The 19,520-nt window shown below is 34.3% G+C and overlaps 1 protein-coding gene across 1 annotated transcript in view; it reads left to right on the forward strand.

Moving 5' to 3' along the window:
• LOC137388194 (A-type potassium channel modulatory protein DPP6-like) overlaps window positions 1–19,520 on the forward strand; it is a 101,724-nt gene that overhangs the window by 73,510 nt on the left and 8,694 nt on the right. The window contains exons 8-17 of the mRNA XM_068074699.1: window positions 451–464; window positions 746–846; window positions 2,384–2,466; window positions 4,879–4,999; window positions 5,973–6,116; window positions 6,590–6,732; window positions 6,856–7,028; window positions 7,897–8,019; window positions 11,466–11,541; window positions 18,889–19,083. Coding sequence (XP_067930800.1) covers window positions 451–464; window positions 746–846; window positions 2,384–2,466; window positions 4,879–4,999; window positions 5,973–6,116; window positions 6,590–6,732; window positions 6,856–7,028; window positions 7,897–8,019; window positions 11,466–11,541; window positions 18,889–19,083 — 1,173 coding nt within the window. The remainder of the gene's footprint in view (window positions 1–450; window positions 465–745; window positions 847–2,383; window positions 2,467–4,878; window positions 5,000–5,972; window positions 6,117–6,589; window positions 6,733–6,855; window positions 7,029–7,896; window positions 8,020–11,465; window positions 11,542–18,888; window positions 19,084–19,520) is intronic.

Genomic DNA, 19,520 nt, shown 5'->3' on the forward strand with positions numbered 1-19,520 from the left:
CTTTCCTTTCTCTATTTCTCTCTTTTTTCTCTTCTTTTCTCTCTTCTTTCTCTCTTTTTTTCTCTCTTTTCTTTCTCTCTTTCTCTCTTTCTTCTCTCTTCTTTCTCTCTTTCTCTCTTTCTCTCTCTTTTTCTCTTTTTCTCTCTTTCTTTCTCTCTTTTTTTCTCTCTTTCTCTCCTCTCTCTCTCTCTCTACTCTTTCTTTCTCTCTTTCTTTCTTTCTTTTTTTTCGTCTCTTTTTTTCTCTCTGTTCTCTCTCTCTTTCTTTCTCTCTTTCTTTCTCTCTTTTTTTCTCTCTCTCTCTCTCTCTCTCTCTCTCTTTCTCTCTCTCTCTTTCTTTCTCTCTTTCTCTCTCTCTTTCTCTCTCTCCTCTTTCTCTCTCCTCTTTCTCTCTCCTCTTTCTCTCGCACAATCTCTCCCTGTCATTTTCAGCACTCTGCTTTTCTTTCAGCTCCACTATGCTCTGTAACTCACATGTGCACAACACTCAGAGAAAACAATGCTTCAAAAATTTACTTGCCCAAAATGAAAGTTGACTAAAAACTAGTAACAGTGAGTTCTGTTATTAGTGTCAGTTATAGTTAAACTGTGAAACAGATCGTCTGAGATGTTTGAGTAATTTTTAATGATTCATCAAAAAAAAAATGTTGAGTCTACTTGAATTCGGTAATTCGTAGGACTTTGGTGAATGCTTAGCTGCAATCAATGTTAATGTTTTCACTTATGACTTGGGTGGTCTTATTTAGATATTCTCGGGACGGAGCCCCTTATGTGGTTGTCTCCAGACTCTAGCAAGTTATTGTATGCTATCATCTTTCCACAGCCCTCTGGAGAATCGACCACACTAGTAAGGTTTCTACAGAACATATTTTCTTACGATAGGCATGCGTGAATGTGCAAACAATGACATCAGAAAAGCTTATCAAAGGATCAGCCAATAGCATCAAGCATTGGAAAACCCAACAAGTCGAACATCATTAATATGATCTGTAAATGAAAACTTGAATTTGTGCTGTCAGAAATCATGAGACTGCCCCATATTTCAAGGTACATTTGCTAGTGGTGAGGATTTACTGCCTTAACTTTACTAGAAACCACCACAAACCATATACCCCATTAGATGCAGAATATTATTACAATTAATATGGAGTGAGTTATCAATAAGCAACAATTGGCAATTAGGTTTTTCAATGAATATGCAGACGCAGCTGACCTTGACACAATGAACATATTATGTTATATATATAATATGTTATGTTATAATATGTTATATATATAATATGTTATGATATGTTATGTTATAATAGGTTATATATATAATATGTTATGATATGTTATGTTATAATATGTTATACATATAATATGTTATAATATGCTATATATATAATATGTTATAATATGTTATATTATGTACATAATATTTTACTCTATTATAGTCTAGTTATTTGCTTACTGTATTCTCAACTAATTAATTTTATGATACTATTGCAACATAATTGAACAACCATTGTAATAATTGGTGGCCTTGAAAAGGCTCATTGGGGTGTATAAACTGGCTGGATTATCACTAAGAAGATTATAACACTAATTGTATTACCTCTGCTATAAAGTGAGACTATAAGACTATGTTTTGCTTAAAAAAAGGAGAAATCTCTGCATGATAATGATGAGCAATACGTGGTAATTAAATAGATTAACAGTTAATTACCACATGTTAAATCTGGGCTCCAGCAGGAGTGCCAAGATGAACTGAGGCATGAATTATTGGGTGGTCTCATCATTTCTGTCAGAACCATATGCTTAAGTTGCTTTCTACTGATTGCTTAGAGTGTCCCACAACAGCTTCTTTACAATATCAATTCTTATATAGGTATTCATCACTGTTTTATATCTTATTTGACTTCTGTTAAAATTTGCTTCTTTACGTGCCAAAATAGATTTCAAGGAGCAAATGCTGTACTTGTTTACAAAATTGTTACTATAATATCCCTTAATTTTTTCCTCACAAACTCTGATTATAAACATGTTGCATTTTGCTAGTGAGAGACACAATGGATCTCTGTTCGTCTATCCGAAGTCATGTTAGATGTTAAAAAATGAAATTGCATCGAACAGGATATGAACTCAGACATTTTATTTAGCAGCCAAGCATGCTACTATCTGCACCACTCAGCCACTTTGCTAATAATCAGAATAAGTGTGTATATACTTATTACACCTGACAATCTCTCATTGCGCACCGGACTGCCGGAGTAATAGTTAAAATTGCATGTAGACTATCAAAATCCTCCCGCAAACACTCATGTCCTGTCATTGTAATTGGAAGTGGAGTACATGTACATGGACAGCATCTAAAGGCAATATCTGAATGCTGTTTTTTACAGAGTTCACTGACATTATACGTAGCTGGAGAGAACTTTAGCAAAGAGCCAGCTGAACTCAATTTTAGCTCTATGGATTCCAACACGTATGTCTTTAGACTGCAGGCAGCAGCCGATTATGCACAAATATGCTGACTCATCTCCTTGTCTAGTTTAGCATATGCTTGATGAGGTTTGGTACTGTTGGCCTCAAGGACATATGACACATTAATTGTATCAACTAGATATGCGCTTTGACCTCTGACCTACCTTTTTAAGCTGCGTTTGTAGCCCTTTATATAAGTGAGTTTAGCAAAAACAGGTCCTTTTTTAAAGATAAAATTGATGCTATATAATGTTGAAAATGAACTGTAATAAACTGCCGATTTCTGGAATATTGCAATAATTTATATACTTGAACATTTGATGATAAACTTTGACACATAATAGACTTCAATTTGGCAATGTGTACTTGAAACAGTTAGGGTGGATAACTCACCACCCGCAGCTGTATGATTAGTTTGGCTAATCTTTCACTAACTACATGTAATATTTAGCCATCTTAAACATGGTTCTACAGAACTGAAGGGTGGGAGCGCTGTACCACCTGCCCATAGTGTCGAGGATTTCAGCTAGACAAACTGATATTTTGCTGTGTAGCTTTATTAGTGTTCTTTAATCTATGATATTGCTCACACATAAACACATCAAACTATAAAGAATAATTTTGTAAGGAGATCCCCGTGAATTAGAATAGAGTGGTCTGTTTTACAACCAACTTTGCAAACTTCATGGCTTTATTGTTATATTATAATGCATGTATGTACATGCATAACTTATTATGTATTTATTATATTATTATTATAATATAATACTAAAACTACGGACTTTGCAAAGTTGATTGTGCGACAGACCACTGTATTTCGATTTACGGTGATCTGCTTACAAAATTAGTTTAGTAATAATATTATAATATTATACTACATTATAATATTATAATGTAGTATTATAATATAATATTACATTATAATATTATAATGTAGTATTATAATATAATATTATAGATTATAGTTATATAATTATAATGTAATCTTATCCCTCGAACAAACGAGCGGAGCGAATGTTTGAGAGTTTTTATGATAAATGCATGTGCACACAACTTACGAAAATTATTCATCAACAACGTCGCAAACCCTTGCATCAAAATCTCATCAATAAATTTGACCATTTTTTTGTAGATTCGTTAAAGTATAATAACGATACCAAACACATACAAACCTATTTAAACATGTTACCAAGTCTTTGAAAGGTTACCGCAATATCTTAAAACTAACCCATTTGATCGGATTATACATAAATAGACAGATTAATTTGGCCGAAAATCATTATTAAAACTGGCCAAGTCTTACTTTTATCAACATTAAGACCGGCAAACAAAACGCCGAGTGACAGAAAAGAGAACAATTAAGTCATGCGCATTTCACGAAAAAATAACGTGCACATTTCACCAGTCTATAGCATTGTCGAATTGGCGACGGTTTCTGTAATTAACGTAGAAGTACAGAAATTGTTTCTTTTTTGCCGATTTCAAAGTAACTGACATTTTGGAAACTTTTGAGTGCTTTGGCATTCTAACTGATGTCCAAAGCAGTGAAAGTAAAGGAAATGACGATGATATTTTTTTCTAACGATTCTTATGAGATTACTACAATAGTTAATTATAAGTTTGGTTATTCTTCTTGATACTTCTTGATATTGTTAGCTATGACGTTTTGAAATGTAAACAAAACTGTGCATTGGTTTTCTATTATTACTGTATTACTATATTAATAATATTGATTATTCTAATAATATCAGTGCATTTTACTTCTAATATTGGCCAATATTGCATTTGCCCTATTGCAGGGGGAGAGATATAAACATATAATCTTTTTCTTTCATTATTGCTGTTTGTTGTATATAATAACACCCACATCCAGTACATTACAGCTACCATTGCAGTTATCCTACTGCACTGCAGTGCCATTTGACTGCTAATATTGCATTTCTCAACCATCAGTACCCTTTCTTTTTTCCAATATCATTTTGGTCGTGGGCTGTATGACAGTGGAATTTCTAGCAATATAATATATAACTATAGGCCACTATAATTATTAATATAAACCTAATGTTATTAGTTATTTGGTGCTATGTCACAGTAATGTTATGTCACAGTTTCTTCAAGGGAATGATTCCCAGAAAAGCCACAATTTACATATCTTTTAGTTGGGTGTTTTGTTAAAAGCTAATTATTGCTTATTTTAGAGTTTTTACCTGCATTTAAACCGGCAGGCACTTTTAAGTACATAATCAAAATTGCTTTCTCTTGTCTTTACTTGGTAGACAAAGATTTAGTAATCAAAAAGGGTGAATTTAAACAAGTTTTTCCATGCTTCTAGAAAGAGAATTAACTAATAGTTCATGATCGTGCTCTCATGTTAGATTTTTCCAAGTTTATAAAATAAATAACTCTATTGCAGGTCATACATGGTAGGAGTGCGCTGGCTAATGAATGACCAGGTGATGGTTGCTTGGCTCAATGCCGAACAGACAGCGGCCACATACATGCTGTGTGATTCATCAACCCTTAACTGCAGTCAGGTAAGCTGAGTAACTGAAAAACCAATAACTGTTATTATGAATTCAGTCGCACAATTCCAGCATGTGCTCTTGTAGTTATATGTGATTTCAGGACAAAATATTAGTACTGAAAGTGTACTGCTACATTCTTTAAACACTGTCAGTACTAGCACCAGGAACAAAGGACATTTTATGACCACGGCATCGGCATAGAAATGAACTCAGATAATTTTTAAAAGACTGGTTGTTCACCCTATAGTTATGTTCAAAGCTGGTCACAGTTTTGAACATAACTCAAAGCTTCTAAAGTATTACTAGACACCAGTTGGTCATTTGTGAAACCTTTGAGTAATTCTAAAAGTGTATTCGATATACTAGTCACTAATATATTGATATACTAGTCACTAATATATTGATATACTAGTCACTAATATATTGATATACTAGTCACTAATATACTGATGTACTAGTAACTAATATATTGATGTACTAGTCACTAATATATTGATATACTAGTCACTAATATATTGATATACTGGTCACTAATATATTGATATACTAGTCACTAATATATTGGTATACTAGTCATTAATATATTGATATACTAGTCACTAATATACTGATGTACTAGTAACTAATATATTGATGTACTAGTAACTAATATATTGATATACTAGTCACTAATATATTGATATACTAGTCACTAATATATTGATATACTAGTCACTAATATACATGTACCATAGCAATAGTACATTCTATATTGCAAATATAGGTGCTCTTCATAACTAAAAATGTACTGCACAAATCTTTATAGACCTCAGAGAAGTCTATAGAGAAAATCAAGTTCAGTCTGACAAAAAATCTTTGGATACCAGATTTTTGAATAATGATATAAAATCAGCTACAAAAAATGATTTGTGCCTCATTTTCATGAATTGCAGAATCAAGGCCAATCGAGCACTGATCAAAATACCTTAATTGTTTTTTGTAGAACTTAGAATATAGTAATGATGATTTGAACTGGGTAGATGTGTATCAAATGCCTGTGCTCGGTGATGATGGAAATTATCTATACACCATCCTTCCCGATCCAATTAAGAGAGAACGATACTACCACCACTTGGCTCGCTTCAAGGTTTGAATTATACGTCTCTTGCATTAGCAAAACAGCTGATGGTCATATAGTTAACCATTATATCAACAGCTGATTATCATAGAGTTAATCATTGTCTCAACGGCTGATGATCATAGAGTTAACAATTATCTCAATGCCTGATGATCATAGAGCTAACCATTGTCTCACCAGCTGCTGATCATATAGAGTTAACCATTACCTTAACAGCTGATGATCACAGAGTTTACGTTCATTGACTAGATAAACTTTGCCTTTGAATTACCTGATAGTTTCTTCTTCCATAAAAAACTCAAGTATTTTGCCTAACCTCTAAATCATTCAGCACTTGAATTCTTGCTATTCGCTAATTGATATAAGGTACTTGTTAAATGCTAATTAGTGCAGTTTCACTTGTCAAATAAAATGCAATGTCATAGAATCTCCTAAACGCTATAAGAACAGTGAGAGTCTACCAACTACTACTCATTTTTCAGCTCAATAAGAAGCGAAGAACTGAACCCCAAGTCACATTTCTCACTGACTATGATTGGTCCGACCATAAAATAGTGGATGTGATTGGAAACAGTATTCTGTACACTTCAACAGGTCCTAACTACACACAAAGACACTTGTTCAGGTATGCTAAGCTATAAAAAGCTTTTTTGTTTAATATGGAAAAGCAATGCTAATATATTTACGATATTAAACTTGTGTAACAAGGTCATGTCAAAGTGAGCAGTTACTGCTCAATATTTTGTAGTTACAACATAACAGCGGGCCATCAGTCTTGTCTCACGTGTAGCATTGACATAGGTTTGCAGTGCCATTACGCTGATGCTACCCCTACCAGTTCAAGAAAGTGGGTTATGCTCGCTTGCCTTGGTCCTGATCTGCCTTCCTATTATCTTGTATCTATGGAACGTCTTCTAAGAGGTTAGTTTTCAACTTCCTACGAGCTTCACTGTTACTCCTAGACTGCTTTACTACTACTACTATTACTGCTGCTGCTACTACTACTACCACTACTACCACTACTACCACTACTACCACTACTACTATTATTACCACTATTATTACTACTACTACTACTACTACTACTACTACTACTACTACTACTACCACCAATACTAATAGATGATTTAACACCAAACTTGTCGATACCATTACTCTTCTATATACAAAGTTTATACACTTTGAGATGTACAGTGTATGTAAGGTGATAGAGAAGTACAGGTTAGACTGTAGTTACATGCCAAGTTGATTATTTAGTATTGTCAGATTTACATACCAACTTGATGCATTTGGTATTTGTGTGAGAAATAACTATAATAAAAAAATTCACCAAATGTGTGAGTCAGCAGGTTCAGTTTGGTAACGGCTACAGATTTAGTAAGAACTAAGTACATGTACGTCAACTAGACTCTTTGTAAGACCTCAAGATTGCTGCCAACATTTAGAATGAAGCTCTTATTTCAAGCGCTCCTTAAATGTCTTGCAGATGCCCCTTAAATGTCCTTCAAATGCTTCTCAAATATTCTTCAGATGCCCCTTGAATGTCCTTCAGATGCCCCTTAAGTAGTCTTTATAATATCCCACTAACACGCCAATATTATCATATGTATAACACCAATCATCTGGCAGCAACAACAACCTCCTATTACAGTTTTCAGTAGGAACCTTCTATAGCTATAGCTGGTCAATATTCATAGCTTCAGCTTCTCTACTAACCCCTGCTTGTACTGCCTTGATCAATCTAGTTTTACAGCTTACAGCAATAATAGTCCGTCAATATGCATTTTAGGTGGAAAGCTTAGTCTAAAAAACGACTTAGGGTCAAGTCAAAGAAGAGTTATAGCAGAAGCAATGCAGAACGTTAAATTTCCTAAAATAGAATATATAAGAGTAGCTCTCGACAGCGGCTATGGTGAGTTTATATTTGAGACTTACTCTAACCAGAGGATGTGAGTTTGTATTTTGGACTTAATGTAACCAGGGGAGGTGAGTTTGTATTTTAGACTTAATGTAACCAGGGGAGGTGAGTTTGTATTTGAGACTTACTCTAACCAGGGGAGGTGAGTTTTTATTTGAGTCTTAATGTAACCAGGGGAGGTGAGTTTGTATTTGAGACTTAATGTAACCAAGGGAGGTGAGTTTGTATTTGAGTCTTAATGTAACCAGAGGAGGTGAGTTTGTATTTTAGTCTTAATGTAACCAGGGGAGGTGAGTTTGTATTTGAGACTTAATGTAACCAGGGGAGGTGAGTTTGTATTTTAGACTTAATGTAACCAGGGGAGGTGAGTTTGTATTTGAGTCTTAATGTAACCAGAGGAGGTGAGTTTGTATTTGAGACTTAATGTAACCAGGGGAGGTGAGTTTGTATTTTAGACTTAATGTAACCAGGGGAGGTGAGTTTGTATTTGAGTCTTAATGTAACCAGAGGAGGTGAGTTTGTATTTGAGACTTAATGTAACCAGGGGAGGTGAGTTTGTATTTGAGTCTTAATGTAACCAGGGGAGGTGAGTTTGTATTTGAGACTTAATGTAACCAGGAGAGGTGAGTTTGTATTTGAGACTTAATGTAACCAGGGGAGGTGAGTTTGTATTTGAGACTTAATGTAACCAAGGGAGGTGAGTTTGTATTTGAGTCTTAATGTAACCAGAGGAGGTGAGTTTGTATTTTAGTCTTAATGTAACCAGGGGAGGTGAGTTTGTATTTGAGACTTAATGTAACCAGGGGAGGTGAGTTTGTATTTGAGACTTAATGTAACCAGGGGAGGTGAGTTTGTATTTTAGACTTAATGTAACCAGGGGAGGTGAGTTTGTATTTGAGTCTTAATGTAACCAGAGGAGGTGAGTTTGTATTTGAGACTTAATGTAACCAGGGGAGGTGAGTTTGTATTTGAGTCTTAATGTAACCAGGGGAGGTGAGTTTGTATTTGAGACTTAATGTAACCAGGAGAGGTGAGTTTGTATTTGAGTCTTAATGTAACCAGGGGAGGTGAGTTTGTATTTGAATCTTAATGTAACTAGGGGAGGTGAGTTTGTATTTGAGACTTAATGTAACCAGGGGAGGTGAGTTTGTATTTGAGTCTTAATGTAACCAGGGAAGGTGAGTTTGTATTTGAGTCTTAATGTAACTAGGGGAGGTGAGTTTGTATTTTAGTCTTAATGTAACCAGGGGAGGTGAGTTTGTATTTTAGACTTAATGTAACCAGGAGAGGTGAGTTTGTATTTGAGTCTTAATGTAACCAGGGGAGGTGAGTTTGTATTTGAATCTTAATGTAACTAGGGGAGGTGAGTTTGTATTTGAGACTTAATGTAACCAGGGGAGGTGAGTTTGTATTTGAGACTTAATGTAACCAGGGGAGGTGAGTTTGTATTTGAGTCTTAATGTAACCAGGGGAGGTGAGTTTGTATTTGAGTCTTAATGTAACTAGGGGAGGTGAGTTTGTATTTTAGTCTTAATGTAACCAGGGGAGGTGAGTTTGTATTTGAGTCTTAATGTAACCAGGGGAGGTGAGTTTGTATTTGAGTCTTAATGTAACCAGGGGAGGTGAGTTTGTATTTTAGTCTTAATGTAACCAGGGGAGGTGAGTTTGTATTTGAGTCTTAATGTAACCAGGGGAGGTGAGTTTGTATTTGAGTCTTAATGTAACTAGGGGAGGTGAGTTTGTATTTTAGTCTTAATGTAACCAGGGGAGGTGAGTTTGTATTTGAGTCTTAATGTAACCAGGGGAGGTGAGTTTGTATTTGAGTCTTAATGTAACCAGGGGAGGTGAGTTTGTATTTTAGTCTTAATGTAACCAGGGGAGGTGAGTTTGTATTTGAGTCTTAATGTAACCAGGGGAGGTGAGTTTGTATTTGAGTCTTAATGTAACCAGGGGAGGTGAGTTTGTATTTGAGACTTACTCTAACCAGGGGAGGTAGTTTGTATTTGAGACTTCTTTTGACTAGATCTTTGTTGGTAGACTGTAGAAAGGGCACACAAGTTGACTCCCAGAATTGAAAGAAATGAGAAAAATTACTACTAGTTGTTGGCCTTGGCTGTATGTTGCTCAAAAGTTGGAAACAGGGAAAGCTATAATACATACTGTATATGTTGGATTGTTGAAGTATTCATGAACTAAAAACGTAAACGGTGTACTTGTTGAGAATTTATCATGCAAAAACACTTGAATTTGATTAGTTAAAATATTTTTTGAAAGCCATCCAGTTCTAGGTATAGTTTACAGCCAAAATCTGATGTGATTTCTCAGCATGATAATTGGTCACAAAAAACTGTGCTTTTGGCATATATTCAAACAACCCATTGAAGCAGAAGTGAGATGGCTCAAACCTTATCATAGCATTGCTCCAGCGCTGATGGCTCTAGTATTCCCACTAACCTTGTATTGATAACTTCAAAACTTCACTTGAGCCAACCATACAGAAATCCTTTGCTTCACATGCATCAGTTCTACCTGTCTTAACACGTACCAGTTCTACCTGTCATTAAAAGTAAAAGTTGTACATGTTGTTACATGTACCAGCTCGACCTGTCATTATAAGTACCGGTTCTATTTGTCACCACAAGTAGCCATTATACCTGTCATTACATGTACCAGCTCTTCCTGTCATTACAAGTACTTGTTTTACCTGCCATTACAAGTACCTGTTCCACCTGCGATTATAAGTACCAGATCTACTTGTCATTACAAGTACCTGTTCTACCTATCATTGCAAGTACCAATTCTACTTGTTATCACATGCAACAGTTCCACTTGTATTCCATGTACCAGTTTTACCTGTCATTACCAGTACCAGTTTAATTTGTCACCACAAGTACCAGTTTTACCTGTCATTACAAGTATCAGTTCTAAATGTCATTACATGCAACACTTCTATCGGTTTTTCTAATTACTAGTTATATCTGTAATTATAAGTATCAGTACTTCTTGTCATTGCAACTACCAGTTTTACCTGTCATTACATGTACCAGTTTTGCCTGTCATTACAACTACAAGTTCTACATGTTATTACATGCAACAGATTTACCTGTCATTACATGTACCAGTTCTACCTGTCATTACAAGTACCAGTTTTACATGTCATTACATGTACCAGTTCTACCTGTCATTACAAGTACCAGTTTTACATGTCATTACATGTACCTGTTCTACCTGTCATTACATGTACCTGTTCTACCTGTCATTTTATTTTTGATGTACATGTAGTAACAGTAGTAACTGTAGTTCTGATATGATATGCACATATTTTAAATTTTCTCAGTTACACTCTTTGCAGATTTTTTTTCAAAATATTTTTATTCAGTATACAATAAATGACAATCAGTAGAATTGCTGGTAAACTCAATTATTTTCATGTTCTACAGATGCACTTGTCAAGCTGTATCTGCCTCCTGAGTTAAACCGTAACAAAACGAAAGTCTATGGTCTGTTATTAATCATGTGAGTATATAATGATATAGCTTCATACAATCTATGTCTATGGTCTTGTATTAATCGTGTGAGTATATAATGATACAGGTTCATGCAATCTATGTCTATAAGATGATATGATTGTGTTTTACTGATCTGCATATATCATGTATTTATCTGCATGCAATACATGTACAGTCATACTTCGACTTACGAGCTTAATGCGTTTCGAGCTCGTATGTTAATTTACTCGCATGTTGGTGCAATTTATTTATATATAGAACAATTAAATATAAATTGATTAGTTTCCATACTTAAAAAATGCAAAAAAAACACTCAAAACAAGATATTGTAGCAGAAAGAACATGTTGATTATTGTCCTAACTTACTAAATGCTTTCGAAAAGCAACAAATAAAAATAATGCAAGGAAATGTGATTAATTAAAATGTAAAATTAAATGCATACAATAGCAGCTAACGCTAGCATTTGCCAGGGAGGGAAATATAAGTTATCCTTCATTACAACAGTTGACTTTGAAAAATTTGGATTTTATCAATGTCTTAAAAGACAAACTTAGAAGCAAACCTAAAAGCAAACTTTCATTTTTAACTTTACATAATTAAAATTTCTTCGGCATTCGTAGTTTGAAGTTTCTCGCTGGTTTGTTAATTTTTCTTTGGTTTTGCTTTCACGACTAACCGGTCGTTTTAAGATAAACCTATCTAAGGACGTTTGCCTTTGTCGCCCTTTCAACATTTTGAGATTAGAACGAACACAGGTGTCGTCACAAAGGGTTAATGCACGACCACTAGCCAACTTGTCCGAATGTCCATTTTTATAGTTTTGATAGATAGCATCAGCCTTTTCACATAGCATCGTTTCAGTTACGCTGTCACCGGCCAATTGTTTATCTTTTACCCAAAGCCTAAGCAGTCTCTCTATCAGCGGTCGTGAAGATCGCTGCGCCGTTTAGAAACTATGGTTAGGCCTTTTGCAAACAAAATGCCCTAAATATAATCCATCTGTTTGATAATTGTGAATGTATTTCTGTCATACTGCTGAGCTAGCTCAATCACGCATACACATTTTGCATATGTTTCAATAATTTTCCGTTTAATATCAACTGTTATCATTCGATTTTTCTTTGCATTATCTTTCATTTTACTGGCAACCTTTCGGTCAACGCACAGTACTTTTAATTCACATAATTCTGCAGTGGAAATCGCGCACAAAAACATGGTACAAAAGTATAACCTGAGCAGTTGGAAAATACAGAGTGATTCTGTTCTCATAAAACACTTCCGGCATACTTGGCAACTGACTCAAGTGCTCGTATCTCAAACATGGCTCGTATGTTAGTGCTAGAACTTGCTTAAAAGCTTGCTCGTATCTCAAGTTTCTCGTACGTTGGAGCACTCGTAAGTTGAAATATTACTGTACTAATAATTACATGTAATCTTGTGATTAATTTTTCCAAATGGGAGTTATCTGCTCCATTTCAACAGCTTTGGTTCTGTGATAATTTGGTTTTGAGAGTCAAATTGATAATTCCATTAAAACCATAGCCCTACAATTATGTGCAATTTCAATGGGAGTTGACATAATGCAACCCTCACACCTGCCAACAATTAGACAACCACTTCCTATAACTGATGGGAAGCTACCATCTTCATGTGATGGACAAATACTGCTTTCATCTGGTGGATAGCCACTTCCTCCATCAGGCGGAAAGAAACAGTCTGTCAAACAAAGACCTGTAGAGTTTAATGGAAACATTCAATTTAGCACTATGCAACTGTAGAAATGGCTCTGATAATAATCAATAGCAACATTTTGGTGAGCAAAAACAAACTTTTCAAGTCAACAGACTCGGTCGGTATTTGAAATGGAAAATTCAGAGCAATATTAATAGCATTCACAGTTATTAAATCAATGCTAACTCGAAACCAGCAGGCGCCACCACTGCACCACCGCTAGGTTGTAGTAAAATGCTGGTTTGTGATGTTTTGCATAGGCTGCCTATGTAAAACATCACAAACCAGCATCCAGACCTGCCAATCCTGGAGTAGGGAAAGGAGTGAGAGTCTATTTTGGGGGCAATGAAAACGCGAGGATTTGATAAGTGGAGTAAATTTTCATAGCATATCAAAACCCCACAGCAAAAGATAATATAACTCCATATGGAAACCACGTGTCGTGGAGGTGGAGGTTATTGATAGATGAGAATGCCACAAATATGTTTAAACATAGTTGTTTATTAGTAGTAAGTATATGATTACTACTTGAAGATTGGGGATAAAACCCGGTCTGCTTGGGTAAAAGGGGCAATTGCGTGACACGGGCGTGAGATGCTTGAGGCATGGGGCAATTGCGTGAATCTCACGCCCAATGCGTGAGAGTTGGCAGGTATGCATAGGCACTTATACCTTTGTCCTCAACAGCCATCATATTTAATGGTTTCACCAGGAAGATCATTTGTATCAAAGTTGCTGTAACTGCCAACATTTTAATCTGCTACTAGATGTCTATTACAATGAATGAAACATGATGGAGTCAAATGGAAATTTTAAAAGCAGTCACAGTCGGCAAATCATAGTTGAATATTCTTGGTCTTTTATATTAGTTTACTAATATGCCCAAATACATGTTTACTAATATATATATATATATATATATATATATATATATATATATATATATATATATATATATATATATATATATATATATATATATTTCTCAAAGTATGTGTGTCCCATCAGCTATAGATCTTAAAATCTTGATATTAAAAATTCTGTTTTTCGACGGATTTGAACTCACGACGAATGCTTTGACAAGGTCGGATGCTCAACCACTGAGTCAGAATGACATGGCGATCAGTAATCAGTTACCATACGTTATCATATACCATTATTACATGTATACCGAATACCCCATGCGCGTGCTAACTATTTTAGCCTGGCGTCTACGATTTACGATGTTTCTGTTCAGAAATATTTTGGAATGTAAGTGTATGCAACGCGAGGCTAATTCGTCTTTTATCGTTAGGGCTAATTTATTTGGCCGCATGATATTGACAATAATTTATCTCGAACTGGAAATTTGGCGATTTGTCTACTGATTATATACGTTATTAAAAGATAAACTGAACTGAACTTGCCATGGCGAGTTATCCATATCCGTTATACGGTATATCCGATATCCGTTAAAATAAAAACATCTCACAATGATAAAACTATTGTTAAAAGTTTGAAGTTTATTAAAATACATACTAAAACTTCCTTCAAGTATGTGTTTAGTAAACTAAATGCATTTAAGTTAAATTCAGCATTTATGTTACACGTCTGTCTTGAAGGTAAAAACTCTCAACGTAGTACATTGTAATGTTATATTATCTTGGGCACGCAGACCATAACCACAAATTCACTAAAGTCATTGTAGGTACCTATAGTTACTAAGGTTACCATAGTATTTTGACACTATTTTTAATGATGATGAATAGTACCTATAGCCTACAATATTAGTCTACCAGCCAATTTTTGCATGCCAACACTGAAACGACCTGAAATCATATAATTGTATGCCAAATAATTTTTTATTGTAATCATCGCAAAATAGACTATATTTAGCCATTATTTGCTAATGATTTCACACTTACACTTTACCTTTACATTTTTATTTTTCTCTCTAGTTTATTTCAATGAAACACTTTTTTCAAGTTATGAAGTTTTAAATTTACAGTTGTTTGAAAACCTTTACAATTGTTTTATTTATTTTCAATTTAGTTCTCCTGCACAAAACTTTTTCCTCATGATATGAAGTATGAAAGTTACATTTATTTGACAAAATTTAAAAACCTGTACAATTGTTTTTATTTTCTTTCCTAATTTATTTCAACTACACAGAACATTTTTCTCAGGATATGTAGTTTGAAAGTTAGAATGGCAAATGTTGTTATATGTTAAATACAAATGAATTTTCTGTCCAAAGACTCTTCTATTACCCGGGCAACGCAGGGTGGCACAGCTAGTCTATATATATATTTCTCAAAGTATGTATGTGTGTCCCTCCGGCTATAGCTATTACTAGAATATATAGCGTAGCTGGCGCAATGTTTCGGTGTACATCTTTAGAAGCTTAGCGCTTATTCACTATGTTTCCATGATGCGCAGCGCTTAGGAGTTGCACCCTCTCCGAATCATGGAACGGCGTCTTCGCACTGAAATCACTGCGCATTGATCAGTGCGAAGCCAGTTCAAATTTGCACCAAGGAAACGGCAGTTGTGCAGTGGCTGCGCATAGCTCTCTTGCTGTGGAGGCAGATTCATCGAGGGCCATAAACTAGTACTAAAGTTATCCCGCTTATCTTGTTTTTTTCGATTCTTCCGACTTTCTTTCACTTAAATTTAATTATGGTCTGCACCCATGAGGATCATGAGGTGATTACATCCCTGGACTTTGTTGTCGATGCCAACACTTTTCGAAAAATAAATGGCAAGTCCTATAGTAACATTTAAATAATATAATACTTAAAAATACGTATTAAAAATATATTACTTTGTAAAAATTGTGTTAAGGCTTGTAAAACCTTGTGAATGTGTATTGTAAATAAAAATATTATAACGACAGAAGCATAAAAAGACCGTTTTTGACGTTCGATATCCATGATCGATGCTGTGTATCCATCCGGCGATTCGATTTATACAATTTTTCTTCTCTGGCTAATTTGCTGAAAACCACTGCACAGCATGGAAACGTACAATCCCCTCGACTTCAGAGGGGGCTGCATCGAAGCACTGCGCATCATGGAAACATAGTGATTAACTAGCTTACTGTAATTTTCTATTGGCAATGTGCCAGGCTAATAACTTGAAACTTGAAGTTACAGTTGTTTGACAAAGTTTTTAAACCTTTACAGTTGTTTTTATTTTTCTCTTAATTTATTTCAATTACACAAAACACTTCTCTCATGTTATGTAGTTTGAAAGTTAGAATGGGAAATGTTGTTATATGTTAAATACAAATCAATTTTCTGACCAAAGACTTTTTTATTACTTGGGCAATGCCGGGTAGCACAGCTAGTATAATAATATGTTAAGAATTCCCGGTGTTGCATGGGTATTGAAGATCAGCTTATAAACAGTGATAGCAATGCCACATTTATAAACTCAGTCTATAAACAATGCCACTTGCCATTAGCCTGGCACATTGCCAATGGCTAATTTTAGCAAGCCAGTTATATACCGCTGTCTAAAATTCTACATAGAATGACGTTGCGTCGTAATGGAGAGCGGTAACATATTTTTACCCACAGAAGCGACTTATATTGCCCAATGAATCTATCAATTTTGCGTAGCTAAATTTGTAAGGCAATGATAAGGCAATGATAAGGCATTTACCTGGTGAACGGGTTGTTTCGAGATCACATTTTCGCAAAACGTGTATTCTTCATTCTAAGATTTCAAGACATACTGAACTACACAAGTACACACAGACAAACTTTGAGATTTATATATATATATATATATATATATTCTAGCTGTACTACCCTAAAAAAGTTTTTGCACAAAAAATTGATTTGTATTTCACATATAACAACATTTGCCATTCTAACTTTCAAACTAAATATCATGAGAAAACTGTTTTGTGTAGTTTAAATGAATTAAGAGAGAAAATAAAAACAACTGTAAAGGTTTTCAGACTTTATTAAATCACGGTAACTTTCAAACTTCATTTCATGAAGAAAATATTTTGTGAAGGCCAAATAATTAAAAAAATAAAACAACTATAAAAAGGATTACATGTAAATGTGAAATAATTAGCAAGAGCTAAATTAAGTCTGTTTTGCTTTGATTACAATAATGATTTCATTCGGTAATTCGATACAATTAATACGAACTGAGTAAACAAAATAGATATCCTGAATATGTAGAATTATTAACAATTCTTGCGTAGAAGTATGTGTATAAAAAAGGTTACTGTTCCACCAGAAGCTATCCATCACAACTTTGAATACATTGATACTGGTACCTCTCGACACTGGTACAAATGTAATAATGGGATATCGGACCGTTTTTGTCTTACTGAAAGATGAGAGAATGAAGAGGCCGATCCTACTCGAAATAATACAATTGTTCGCGTAAAAAGTATTGACCTACATCGAGATTTAGCAATTGAACCTTACAAAAAGCCGGAAATACAATTTCACGAAAATGCAAAAAAGCATCTTTTTCATCCAGTTAATAGAATTCATAGAGTTTAAAACAATACGTCATTTAGCGTGTGCATACGCTCTATGGTGTATGATAATGTTCTTTATCAATATGCCTTGCGTAGCTCAGTGATAGAGCCCGTGGTTAAAAAGCTTGGGGCCACATTCTCCATGAGTTCAAATTCATCAGGACACAGAATTTTAATTTCAAGGTTTTATTAGCCATAGCTGGACATACCAAAGGGCAGACAACAGAAAACAGACGACAAACTTTGAGAAATATATATACATATATATATATATATATTACATGTATATATATATATATATATTACATGTATATATATATATATATATATATATATATATATATATATATATATATATATATATATATATATATTACATGTATATATAGATAATACTTATTCTGAAAAGAGGCCTTATTCAAAGATATACATATTGACAAAGCTGGTACAAAAATTGTATAATCGTGCAAGTTAGCTAGAATCCACTACCCCATAATGTAAAGCTCATAACAATCAGTTATTTCATAATGCAATGGTACAAAAGGATTGAATAACACTAGTTTATAAAGGAGAAATACCCGCAAATTTCATTATCACCTGCAAACAAAAGAAAATTTTGTTCTGGTATGTGAAAGTTTCAATTTTCTCTTTACCAATTTTAGCTTGCTACAATCTAATGTATCTAATCTAATGCTCTCGCTCTGTTGGTAACACAAGTCTGGTCAATACACTATATAATATACGTACGTATATATGTACACTAAATACAGCTAAACAAAGATTAGTTTTATGATTTAAAGCAATTACATCTCCACACTGTCAAGTAGACATGAAAGGTCTGTTGTTTACATTGTTTACATAGACATTAAAGATCTTTTTCTTAGACTATAAATCTAAAACCATATAGTTTTTTCATTCTATGTAATCCAAAAACAAATTTTGACAAAATAATTGTCTTAGATTTTACTTATTATCTCTGATTTTTGACAGCGAATATATAGGAAGTAATACCTTTCTGTTGCTCTGTTTTTAAAAGTTTAGGACACCAGGTGCAATTCTAAATATGAGTCTTTTGCAAACAACTGGTACAGGCAAGCGTTGCCCTTTATATTAAGTGGTTGATGCTATTTTTACAGTCGAGAGAAATTTGGGCAGCAAATATCAACCCAGCATTACCCTGACCCACTCACAACATATCTGTGTAAGAATCAGAGCTTGATTATTGCTGAGGCTGATTTGAGAGGCTCAACAGGAAGAGGCGGTGTAATAGAACAAGCAATTTATGGCGGGCTAGGTTTGAAGGAGTCACATGATGTCATGCAGATGATCAGGCATGTCTGACATCAATTTATGTTGCATTTGATGACATCAACAGTTTACGTTGCTTTTGATGGAATCAACAGTTTACGTTGCATTTGATGACATCAACAGTTTACGTTGCTTTTGATGGAATCAACAGTTTACGTTGCTTTTGATGACATCAACTGTTTACGTTGCTTTTGATGGAATCAACAGTATAATTATGTTGATATTAGTGACATCATCGATGTATATTATGTAACTAGTTGAATTACCGGCGTTGCACAAGTAATAAAATAACTACCAAATAGATTTGAGTAACTTACCTGGTAAAATAGTAAGTTAGTAGTCTAAATCTTTACTAAAACAACAGTCGTGTTTGAAACCAGTTTAATAATCGTTATGTTACGCATAATGATCAACACGGTAGTTAATAATGTAATGAATGTGATCACAATCATTCATCACC

The sequence above is a fragment of the Watersipora subatra genome, chromosome 2, assembly GCF_963576615.1.
Source record: "Watersipora subatra chromosome 2, tzWatSuba1.1, whole genome shotgun sequence".
Taxonomy (NCBI): Eukaryota; Metazoa; Bryozoa; class Gymnolaemata; order Cheilostomatida; family Watersiporidae; genus Watersipora; species Watersipora subatra.